At 44.0% G+C, this 12727-nt stretch overlaps 1 protein-coding gene across 2 annotated transcripts in view; it reads left to right on the forward strand.

Annotated features, from left to right (window-relative positions):
- Window positions 1-580: 580 nt before the first annotated feature.
- The window catches only part of DNAAF9 (dynein axonemal assembly factor 9), a 78945-nt gene continuing 66798 nt past the window's right edge, over window positions 581-12727 (forward strand). Inside the window, exons 1-2 of one of the 2 annotated variants that reach the window (XM_080396442.1) lie at window positions 581-739; window positions 11842-11921. In XM_080396442.1, the coding sequence (XP_080252568.1) occupies window positions 654-739; window positions 11842-11921 (166 nt within the window). In that variant the 5' untranslated portion in view covers window positions 581-653. Of the gene's footprint in view, window positions 740-6612; window positions 6720-11841; window positions 11922-12727 lie in introns of those variants that run through there. The other variant, XR_013929631.1, reaches the window with a different exon arrangement.

A 12727-nucleotide genomic window follows, 5' to 3' on the forward strand; every position in this document is an offset into this window, starting at 1 on the left:
GTGTCACACTGCCTCAGGGGGTTCTTGGGGTCCATGCCACACCTCTCTGCAGGATTCCGTGGGGTCGTCGTCACATCGCCCCGTGGGCTCCCGTGGGGTCCATGTCATACCGTCCCGTGCGCTCCGTGCCACACCTCCCTGTGGGGTTCCGTGGGGTCCGTGTCACACCGTCCCACGGGCTCCGTGCCACGTCGCCCCGTGGGGCTGCAGTGCTTGGACGAGCCCACGCCAGGGCCTGGGGGGGAAGATGCTGGGGGTTGGACGCGCCCATGAGCGGCCCGGGGAGGGGGAGGAGTGCAACGATCGCTGAGCCGGGGGTGTGTGTGCAGGGGCATAAGCTGGGCGATCCCATTCCTCGCCCGAGGGGGGGAACCAGCCGTATCCCCGTCTATGTTTGCGCCCAGCTGTTGCCAGCGGTAGAAACCTTTCCGATCCCACTCCGTGTGAGCCGACGAGAGGCTCGGCCTGAATCCTTAGACAGCCGGGAAGGCGGAAAGCGAGGGCAGCGGTGCGGCCGCGGCGCTGTGCCCCCCAACCCGCGGCGGGGAGCGCGGTGGTACGGGTGGGGCGGGGCGAGGCGGGGCGGGGCGGGGCGGGGCGCAGCTCCCGCAGTGCTGCCGGCTCCCTCCTGCCGGCACCGCATCGCCGTCGCCATGGCGCTGTGCGGCCGCTCCGCGCTCCTCCCGCCGGCCCCGCGCCCCTCGCCGCGTCGCCCCCGGGCCGCCGGCGCCTTCCTCAGGTAACGGCGGGTGGGGGGGAGCCGCCGCGGAAGGGCGCTGAGGGAGCGGGCGGACGCTGAGGAACTGACAGACAGGGGCCGGGCTTCGGGGCTGCGCTGAGGGGTTCGGTGGGGTGGGGCCGGGCGCTGGTGGGCTCTGAGGGGCCGGGGGTGTGGAGGGGGCCGCGGATGTTGGGGGGATTGCGTGGGAGCGGGGCTGGGGCGGGAGGGCAGCGGCAAGGGGGCGATGCAGAAGGTTTGAGGGAGTGGTTGGGGGCGTTAAGGGGTTTGGGGGGAGTAGCTGGGGTGCTCGGAGAGCTGGGGGGGCAGAGTGGCGAGAAACTAGGGTGTGAAGGGCGTTGGGGTGGGCTGGGGGGTTAGAGGGCTTTGGGGGGGCAGAGGTGGGTGAAATAAAGGAGTTTGGGACATGAAGGAGAGGCTTTTGTGGTGTGCAGGGGGCATAAAGGAGTTTTGGGGGGATTGTAGGGGGTTTAGGCGGTGTTGGGGTGGTTATGGGGGGCTGGAGCATTCGGAGCAGGTCTGAGGGGCTGGAGCTGTGGGGAGGAGGGTGGGCCATTGTGGGGGCAGGCTGATATTGCAGGTGGCTACTGGGGTAGAAGCGTGGATGGCCTCGGCAGGATGGCAGGCAGGAGCCTGACTTGACCTTGTGGGTGTAGGGACTGGCGAATCCTGAATCCGGCTGGTGGAGGGTGTGTGCGAGGCTGCGATGGACTGGGGGCTAGGGGACAAAAAGAGAATTTGGGGACCTTGGAGGGGAGCTGGTTTGGAGAGAGTGGGCTTGGGGTGGTGTTACGGTGGGGAGGTAAGCCTGGGTCTGTTTTGGGAGGGAGTAGGTGTGGGGTTACCTTGGAAGTAGGGAAAAAGGGCTTGTGAAATGTAGGAAAGCCAAACTGGGGTAGGGCTAGCAGAGATTGTGGGGGTGTTGAGGGATTATGGAGAAAAAGGAGAAAGTGTATTTGTGTTGGCACCTGCTGGGTGGCTTGTGGAGAGTGGCTTGAGGGCATGAAGGTAATGACAATCTCTGGGCTTCAGAAATGTGGAGGATAGAGCTTGACAAGAGATGGGGCATGGGGATATGTTAGATGACAGCATTGGCTCTATGAGAGCTCAGGTGTCAGCTCAGGTATCCTTAGGTTGCTAGAGCTCTGTTTCCTTTTAGAGACTTAAGGTGCACCCCTGTGTGTATTAGACTGCAGTGTATTATCTCAAGTACCTGAACAGAGGAAATGGCCTCATGTTGCACCAGGGGAGGTTTAGATTGGGTATAAGGAAACATGTCTTCATTGAAAGGGTTGTCAAGCACTGGCACAGGCTGCCTGGGGATGGGGGGGAGTCAGTGTCCCAGGGGATGTTCCAAAAGCACATAGCTGTGGTGCTTGGGGACATGGTTCAGTGGTGGCCTTGGCAGTGCTGGGTTAACGGTTGGTCTCGATGATCATAAAGGACTTTTCCAACTGAAGTGATCCTATGATTCTATTCTATAGTATCATTAAGAACAAATCAGGAACTGAAGTGCTTGGTGCTTTCAATAGTTACAGCACAATACATGGAAGTATTTACCAGGGTGAAGTCAGATAATACAGTAACTGGGACATTACATGTAAATTGCAGGCAAACAGCTGTCTAAGCTCTCTGGGTGTTTAAGTGGGTCTATGTTTGCTGTAGATTTTCAATTTTTTTAAAAAAACAGGTTTTTAGATTTTGTACAAGAAGGGAACAAAAGCTTTTTCACTTTTCAGACAGTATGCCTGTGAAATGAGAAATTCTGTACTGTGAGAGAGAAATGGAGGTTCTGTTTGCTTGAAATAGATGAACATGGCTGTTCTGTTCGGTTGTGTTGCCTCTCTGCCTGCAGATAGAAATTGAATTGATCATAAGAGGGAAGGAAAAGTGACCTTTTCAAATACTGTTTTCACTGCATAAATTGATCTTAATTCTTAGTATTTGTTTGTAGTTGGAAAGCATCTAAAATTTCGTGATCAGTAACAAAATACCAAGGCGGTTAAAAAAAAAAAAAAAAAAGCTGGAAGAGAAAATGGTTTCCACTCAAGCCTCTTTCTTTATGAGTAATTTTTGTAATCTGAGATCCTGTTTTAGAGTTGTCATGAGAACATTCAGACTCTCTGTGAACATCTGCAAGCTTTTGAGCTCCACGGAGAGATCCAGACAGCATCTGTAATTTGGCATGTTTGTAGGAGGCATGTCATCCGTTAATTTTTTTCCTCTTCAACATTCGTTCTTGTGCAGGGTTGGTTTTTTTTTTTTTTTTTCAGGCCAGATGGAGGCAGGGAGGCCAGTGTTTGCAATAAATTTCCCAAGCAGTCAGCAGATACCAGGCAGTTAATAAAAATAACTTAAAACAAAACTATCCGTTACCCTCCTCCCCCTGCCCCCAAGTCCCAAACAGGAATGGAAAAATTCTTAAAGACTATATAAAGAATAGAGAAATGGGCAGAGGTAATTCTTGGACTTCTTCCACATACTTCAGAGTTTTGGTCTGCCATATGGTGTGTTGAGAGCTGGCATTTACCAGGGTGAACCTCAGCATGTAACAACAAAAGCAAGTAAAGAACGGTTTTGTAAATAAAAAGAAAAAATCCCTTAGCTAAGAGATGAGTACTGCCCAAAAAAGGGTATGCCTTTTTAGAAGGTGATGTCATGTTTCATGTCTGGTTTTAGTAGCGAGCATTTTCCTTAAGAATACATGCGTATCTGAACAAAATTTCTATTAAATGCTTTTGTTAAATATCACCATCTAGATATATTCGGTAGGGCTCTGGACCCACACAAGTTTGCATTACCTTTATGTAAATCAGAGTAGGCAAATCCTCATTATTAATTACCCATGTTGGTAACATAATACAGCTTAGTTCTCTCCATGTACCTGTGCAAGGAAGTGCAAAATAAATACTTGGGTTAATTTTTATGTTGTCTCTGCCTATATGCCTAATATTATCCTCTAAACCATTCTGGTTTTAATTACATAGTGGTTAAGTATGTGGCTTTTTTTCCCCCCCTGTGGCTTCAGAGGAGTATTTGGTGGGGTGTTTGGGAGCACGGTGGTGCAGGGACGAAAGAGTTGTTGTGGTTTCCCAACCAGTTTTAGCAGGGAACATGTTTGTGTTGAAAGATTAACAGTTTGTATCCATGTGTTCCTTATGTAATTATGTTGAGGTTCAGGATTTTGTAATAGCACAGTTTCACCAAATTTTTTTCTAGGGGATGCACTGTATTTCAGATTTTCAAGGAGAGAGCTAATTTAACTTTCTGATTTACAGGAGGAAAAAAACCAATAAGATAAGCCCCATGCCTTGAATATGGATAATTTTTTACCATGTTGGGGAAGTTGGATGGCTTAGGGTCTGTTGAGTACTAGGCTGGAGCCCAAGTTAAGAGATATGTGGGACTATGTGTTTGATAGGAATAGAAAGGTAGAAGAAGTGCTAGGGAAGGAAAAGCAGTCAGGGAGAGAATCAGAGCTATTGCATTAACTCTGCTGCCTGTGGAGCTTCAGCTGAAGTTACCTCTTCGTGGTCGTTCGGCTTGAACTGATGGCAAAGCATCTGGCTTTGTGTTTTGCAGTGTGGCTGCAGTGGTTGTGGTCTAGTGATGGGCTCTGAAAGTAAATCTAGTCTTAAGGCACTGCAGCTTAACATCTCTGGGGAGACCTTACAGTGGCCTTTCAATGCTTAAAGGAGGCTGATAAGAAAGGTGGGGACAGACTTTTTTTAGTAGGGCCTGTAGGGATAGGACAAAGGGTGATTTTAAAATAAAGATGGTAGATTTAGATTAGCTATTAGGAAGAAATTCTCTTACTGTGTGGGTGATGAAGCACTGGACCAGGTTGCCTAGAGCAGCTGTGGATACCTCATCCCAGGCCAGGCTGGATGGGGCTTGGAGCAACCTGGTCTAGTGGAAGGTGCCCCTGCCCATGGCAGGGTGTTGGGACTAGGTGATCTTTGAAGGTTCCTTCCAATCCAGATAATTCTATGATTCTGATTTTTGCTGAAGTGCCAGACACTTGCCTTGTTTTCCTGATCAGAGATTGAGTGATGGCAGCATAATTACACTCAAGCTGCTGGTCTTTCCTGCTTCTTCAAATACTGTCGTTTTTTGAGGGTGAATGGTTGGCATCAATAACATGCTGCAATTTAAGAAGTGAAAGTACAGACCTGGTATTTGTTAATGAGCTTGTTAAAACAGAGAATGTGTCAAGGCTGCAGGTCTAACTGGCATGTATGGATGTGTAGGTCGTGGACAACCTATGATTTGATTGCACCCATGGAAGAACTTAATTTCTAGTCCATTAGCTGATACTGAGGTCCAATCTGTGAGTTGCTTAACCTAAGGCTGCACTATCCAGCATGGTTATAGAAGATGCCAGCATGAATCTTGGTGTGGTTACTTAATAAATAATACCACTCTTTAGATATGTTGAAGTGTCAAAGATGCTGAGCAAGCTTGTAATTTGCAAATGGCATCAGGTACTCTCAGACATTTAGTAAGAAGAGATTCATGCTTGTTTCTGTGTGCTTTGAGGTGTCTGAATTACAGAATTGAATATTACTATTAAGGTCAAGAAGCAAGAATCTGGTCCTGTAAAATGCACACAGAGCTGCAATTTTTCCCTTTACCATCATTTTTAATATTGCATAGAGTCATTTGAGTTAGAAAAGACCTTTCAATCATGAGTTGAACTGTTAACCCAGCACTGCCAAGGCCACCACTGAACCATGTCCCCAAGCACCACAGCTACATGGTTTTTGAACACCCCCAGGGATGGTGACTCCATCGTCACCTGGGCAGCCTGTGCCAGCGCCTGCCAGCCCTTTCACACCCAATCTCACCCGCCCCTGGCGCAACGTGAGGCCGTTTGCTCTCGTCCTGTCGCTGCTTCCTGGGGAGCAGAGACCGACCCCCCTGGCTACAGCCTCCTGCCAGGCCGTTGCAGAGCCACCGGGTCCCCCCCAGCCCCCTTCTCTCCAGGCTGACCCCCCCGCCCCCCCAGGCTGGTGCCCCAGCCCCTGCCCGGCTCTGGACACGCTCCAGCCCCTCAGTGTCTGTCTGGCCGTGAGGGTCCCAACGCTGAGCCCAGGATTCAAGGTTCAGTGCTACTTTCTGTTGCTAAACATGCCAAGTGTTTTTTTGAGGTTGGTAGATTTCCTATTTGCAATCAAGTTCCCTGTGTTCATTGTAGAGAAAAGTTGAAAACAGCTGGAAAATTGTCATGTATTTTGAGGTGGGTGAATGTCATTGCCTTGGGTGATTGCCAAGCAGTAAAAGTTGTTTTGGTGAGCTAAGAAAAAAAACCAACAAACAACACCTGAGAAAGTATGTTATTGTTGAAAACTAGTCCATTTCAGATAAGCTACTTTTGAAATCAGTGAGATTCTGAGAGTCTTTAACTGTCTGACTTCAGGTTTCTGTTTTCACAGAAATGTTCAAGATGGAGATTGTGTGAGACTGGGGGAAATAAGCAGACAATAATAATGTTTCTGGTCAAAATTGTGAGGTCAACAAGAGGCCCATGAAAAATAAACTTCATTTTTTTGGGGGGGGTGGGGTGGGGAAAGTAGAGTGGAAACAGATGGTAGTAGCAGCAAGTTAACAGGAAGTGAGATTTGCGGAAAGAAACTGTTTTATCTTTCCATTTTATTTATTTTAATATCAAGTACTTACTGTCAAAACCAGTGTCTGTCTTAGGTAGACAGCACAAATCTATTCAAGTCACTTCCTGAAGATGAACCTTGTTAATATGAGGATTTGCACAGGCTTGCCAGGGATGTCTCAGGTTTTGCCCCTTGTTCACTGTTATCTGTCAAAGCTTTACCGTGTGTGGGTTTTTAAGACTGCCTAGCCTTTGTGGGGGAGGAGCGTAACATCTGCCAAGATGAAGCAAAACGTAGTCAGCGTGGTGAAATCACATCCTTTGTCAGCTGAATTGCATGTTAACCATAGCTGCAGCCATCCCAGATGTATGGTAAGCCATCCTGTGGGAATCAATTGGGAATTGATCAGGGATCAATGGTAATATCGTTGCTGTGTTAGTACCACTGGATTACAATATTACGTAGAGGAAACTTGCACACAGAATAAATTCAGCTAGCAAGAAGGGATGCAGAGGAAAGTAACATGTTGTGGACACATATATAAAATCAAAATTCTGTGTGGCGTTACTTAAAAAAATATGTTTGTTCTTCCTGATTGAGGAAGGCACTGTTAATATTCTCTGTATTTGCTAACATACATGGCTTGCAGCACCGTGTCTGTTACTAAGTTGTGACAGGCTAGACTGTTGTAAAGCAAGGTACTTTGCATAATTAGTATGAAGACGTGAACAGATGAGCACTAATTCTTAGAAGTTAATGATTGTCAATTATCTTCCTCCTTTTTTGGATCTAGTCCAAGATTAGCAGAATATAAAGTACCTCAACATATAGTTTCTTAATTGGCCCAAGCACACTTTATTGCCAGATGCCACCTCAAAATGTGGCTTTGCCTTCTGCCCTGCCTTCATCAGCAGTCAGATCAGCTTGCTTATATGTTGGTTTTGGTTTTTTTTTAATTCCTGGGCTGGAGTTTGTTTGGATCCATAAGCTGATCTGACTTTACACATGGCTTCAAGATGGTTAGTATAGATACAAAGGCAGTGAGAAGGGTGAGACTGTCCTTGCAGCACTGTAGACTCTTACTGGCTTAAGAAGATGTAGAAACTGCATCTTCTGTTCATGCTGTTCATGAAAGTGCATGCTGGAAAAAATCTCACTTCACCTACTTCAACTTCTTATCCACAGCTAAAGAAGCCTGGTTGTCTGTGGTTGTCTTGTTGGATATAGTTGGATAAGTAGTTTGCAGCTTATGTCTTGTCCAGGTCTTACTGAAGTCCAGGAATTTGGGGCTTCCTTAGAAGGGCTTCATGTAAATGTGTTTTCGAACACACCTAATGATGTTTTTTCAGCAGCAAGCTACTGTGAAATTTGGTTGTGGTTATGTGTGGGTGGATCCAGAACCACATCTTCCAGGAAAACTTCCTAAAGCCCAGAGGGTTATGCTGTTGTGTGGAGTTTGTTCTTCGTTGTTTCTGTTTGAAATTGTGTTGCTGTGGTAAAATGAAAAGGAGTTAAAAGTCAGAACCCTTGTTAGGGCGCTTGCTTTGGAGGCGGGAAAAGTCATGGATTTTTGTTCCCAGGACAGTTTCTTTGTTTTTGTCAGATGACTGTTTAATGTGAAATGCAAGAAAATGCCATTTTTTCCCCTCTGACTTTTATACACAGTTTAGCCTGTATTGTTTAAAAGCATGTAGTAAGAATTCTAATTATTCTTGTCACTATTTCTGAATAATGTCTTTTTTCAGACACAGAAGTCTTCTGTTTTTAATGGAAGCCTTTGAATGTAATGTTTTATACACACTTGAAATGATGTTGAAAATATTTCTGTGAAGAAATATTCTTTAAATGAGGCAAGGAAAAATATTTTCTTGAAGGCTGTTTAATATTAAGGTTGAAATAAACATCTTTATGGGCATACATCTCATTACAAAATAATGAACATCTAATTTGCCCTGTGCTTTTTTTCCTTTTTATATCAGGACTGTCTCCTGAAGGAAATGTGCCACTGACATTAAACTTTACTTGGCAGAAGCTTTTTAGCAGCTTATTCTGAGAGGTTTATGTATTTTTAAGGGGTGCAGCAAAGTTATAATTTCTTTGCAAGATACTGAAAGTAATTCTAGGAGAGTAAAGTTCTGAATCTTAAATCAAAATTTAAGGAAGGAAAGAAATACCCAACCTAGAATAAACGTGCAACTACTTTCCTCCCCCAGTTCCTCTTTCCCTTTCACCCTGACCATGGTTTGCTTGAACAGATCAGAAAACACTTTCACAGAGCTAAAGAAGACAAAACCTGTCTGTATTTTGCTTTTTTCTTCCGGTCTTGTTGCACAGACTTACAATACTACTTTGTTTTAAGTTATAAACGTATTTGATCAGATCTGCCCTTTGTTGAACCTGTTAGTGTGAAATTAAGATTTAAAGATTTTAGGAATAACTTACCTTGTATTGTATAATAATGTTTCTTTTAATAAATGGGAGTGTTTTTCCCCATGAGTTTCTTACAAGCAGTTTCCATACTTGTTCTTTGTCAAATTGAGTTCCCATCATTCCTTTCTTTTAAAAGTGGTCAGTAAGGGGAGGGGAGGATAGCAAAATTAAGGTATGTATTCATGGTCTGCTTGTAATGCATAACAGGTTTTAAAAATATTTTGCAATCCAGAAGAACCTGTCTTTGGCTGGAGGGCTGCTTACATTTGCCTTGAGAGTAACAGTTAACACAGGTAGTAGAAGGATTTTTGCATCTTGTTTCTGAGGAGTTGAATTAGAATCTACCTTTTATGTGTTCAGATCGCAAGTATTCATAGTTGTTTTTTCTGATGACAGTTTCTTTTCTCACTGAGCAGAAGCAGAAAGATGCATCCCCTGATATGGTAAATGATTTAATAAAAAGCAGTATGGAAGCTGCTTGTGTCATTGCAGAAGTCCTTTGGCATGCTTTCTCACAGTCCTTTTACTCTGTCCTTTAGATAGTCTTGGGAAGCATGGGCTTCTCTTAAGCAGTCCTTTGCAGGTGGGTTGAGAAGTGTATTTGTTTTCATGCGGGCTTTCTACATCAAGTTGCTTCCATGTTGTTGTATTTCACAGAGGCTCTGGCAATACTACTTGCCCACAGATGGTCCTTAAATGACTATACGCTTGTTTGCATACTAAAGATGAAATAAGTCAAATTTGTTTGTAACCACAGTGAAGAGCCTAGTAACTTTCTGCCCTTGATCTCGTGACATGAGGAGCATAAAAATAATAGCACTGTGTAGCTTGCCATCATCTCTCATCTAGGTAGTCTGAGGTCCTGCTTAGTGGTGAGATGAAAATCTTCCAGAATAAGCTACAAAACCTTAAGTTTGGATAGCTGTGAGATTCAGTTTTAGGTGAGGTTTTAAAGAACTTCTAATTAGAAGTTGCTAAAACGTGCAGCAGAAAGTTCTGTTTCTTTCACAAACTTTATGACATCACCTACCTGGGCAAGAGCATCTGATAGTGCCTAATTGTGTCTTTTTGCTGTCATCGGTGGATTTAATGTCTGTTTCTGTGTCTAAGACCGGATCAAAATATCTATTCATACGCACAGTGGACTGTGATACAGTATAGCATATAATATGAATTGGGAAGTTTTAGGCAAAAAGAATAATTGAGGGATTGAGAATTCAAATAGGCAACCTAAAAATGGGGAAAAATAGAATTGGTTTGCACTGATTTTGTACTCCCCATGACAAATGTTCAAATGTCTGTCCTTTACTGCAGATGTTCAGATTGCATTTAGATTAGCTATAATGTAAACCTTCTGTGTGCATTCTGTCTTTCAGAGAAAGTAGAGCATGATAATTGTAGTAGCACTGAAAAGATTTATTTGCTTTTTACTTGACAGAAGTTACTATGAAAATAGGAATACTTGACCTTACTTTCTTGTTTGAGATGATCATAAATTTAGTTCTGTTTCAGTGTTTCTCTAAGAGACATTTGTTTCCTAGAGCTGAACAGCTCATACTTATATAAACAAGAAATACATTCAGTAATACCAGCAGTGAAATTCCTTGCCTTCTATCTGTATTAAAACAAGCTCACAAAATGTTGCCTAGAAGCAGAAATGATATTGCTCTTTGTCTGGCTATTGTAGCTGAATTTTTTGTCTGGCTTAAAGACACATTGGACAATCAAATTCAACTTTATTATATAAACAATTAATTTTGATTATGAAAATCTTGGCAAGACTTGGTATGGTTTCGTTTCTTTTTAATGTAGATATTAAAGATTATATTTTAGGCTTCTAAACTTCCCTAACTTTATTTTAGGAAAATGTCATGGTTTTTATACAGAAGTCATGAGAGAGTCAATGTGTATCTTACGAAGATGATCTAGTTATTTCTTTGGGTATAGAAGGGGGGAAAAGTTCCTACTTTTATGATTGCATTAAGTAGTATTTATTTAGAGTTGTTTTGAGCTGTGTGGTTGACTTTGGCTGAAAACCCACTAGTATAAGTTTGTTAATTGTTCTTGCAGAAAAGAAGTCTTTCTTACAAAGTGACACTCTTCTAGAGTTCAGCTTTTGCTACGTTAAATGAGAGTATTGGCTTTATATTTTTGCTTTATGGATGAAATAAAATTATAGTGGGTAATGCCAGATTCAAGGAAGAACTGTAGCACCTGAAACTTAAATAATAAGAGAAAATCTCCTGGTCAGGAGCTGTCTCTTGGGGTGTTTGCTAATAATTGCCTTCTCTTTCCTGTCTGAAAGTTCCCTTGGTTCTGCATTTCTGCTAATGTATGTGCTTGTAATAACGACAGGGTGACCCATTTGGGTTTTGTGATACTGGTAGGCAAAAGCATCACCGGGACACCGCGGATAGCATGACACTGGTGCTTTGTTAGCTGAGGACGTGGATGAGACCCTTCAGGTTTGCGAGTGGGAACAGTTCTCTCTGCCTTCCCCCCATCTGTCCTACACCGGTATCATGCTTTTCACTTTGATCTTGTAAGAAGTCAGGGATGTGTCTGTGTTACATAGTTACACAAGGTGGAAGCCATCTGATGGTGCTGGAGGTGCTGGAACATCTTCAGCAGATTTCTCTTGGGGTGTAGGAGCTACTGCGGTCCCTTCCCTTGTTAGTTTTCTGATTGGGTCACGTGCCCCGTGTTGCTGTGCTCTCCACTTCTCTGGTAGAGAAAGGAATGTTGCTGGCTTGGTGAGAAGGACCCTGAACAGACATTTTTGCTAGAGGTTAGAGATTAACAGGGTGCTTGGTTAGAAGGGGTAGTTACAGGTTCTAATCTTCTCTCAGGGCTATGTTCTTCATCTTTCAGTGGACAAAAATAAATAATCTGGGGATAGTTTGATATGAGGTCTAAATGTATTTCAAACAAAAGATACCCAAGTTGAAGTGTGTCCACTTAGCCTTTTTTCCTTTATTATATAAACTATGTCAACTCTTTAGCCTACCAAATTTGAGCACTTTGAAACACTGACCTTAAGGATGAATTCTCTTTCTTTTGCAGTTGCAGCCGCCTTCGAAACATTCAGAGTATCCTGACACAGAGCAGCAAATCGCAACCTGATGGAATCCTTTGTGTTTTAGGTTAGTTCTACTCTTCCCTGCCCAGCCCCCTCCCCTTTTTGTTTTCCCTGTACTGATAAAGATATCAGGAGTTTCAGAAAGATGAAGATCATCTGCTCCCTGCCCCAAGCTCCAGCCCTGTTTCTCAGTGAATGGACAGCTATCTGATTGTTACATTGTTACTTAAGCCTGTTTACTAATTTCAGGCAAACTTGGTACAATAGTAATAATATCAACATTCTTGCAAGGCTGATGAAAATTCAGTGGCTGGACAGAAAAGAGAGTCTTTTTTTTAAACTGTCCAAATAGAAGGAAAGATGGAGAGAATTTAATGCATATCTAAGTGGACTAAACATTCAGCTGTCTAGGCAGGGTTTGCTTTCTAGCTGGTGCTTGGCATAAAAGCTCAAGACTGAAAGCACGTGTGTTGCAGCTGATTTTCTTGTGGAGGCTGGGAAGTGGAAGGGATTAGAAGGTGCTGACGTTAAGGGAGTGGAAAAGAGCAGAGGAGCGCCAGGGCCGGGGATTGTGATATGCAGAGCTGTGGAGGGTGGCGGATGTGAACAGGCTTGGCTTATAAGGTGGGGGGATGGGGGGAATAACTAGAAAACTGACAGAATTAATAAAACTTGAATTTAAGGAGAGGGAGGTCTTGCCTCAGGAGAAGTAATTCAAAATACATTTCAAGAGTCACATGAGAAACCCAGAAAGCAGTTACAAGTTAAATGGTGGCAGATAAACAGCATGTGGTTTCAGTGCTTCTTCTGGGGTTGGGAGAAAAGAGTGATACGAAATAAAGCTGCATGTGCAAGTATTCTGTAGGAAAG

The sequence above is a fragment of the Falco punctatus genome (assembly GCF_963210335.1).
Source record: "Falco punctatus genome assembly, chromosome: 1".
In the NCBI taxonomy this organism is placed as follows: Eukaryota; Metazoa; Chordata; class Aves; order Falconiformes; family Falconidae; genus Falco; species Falco punctatus.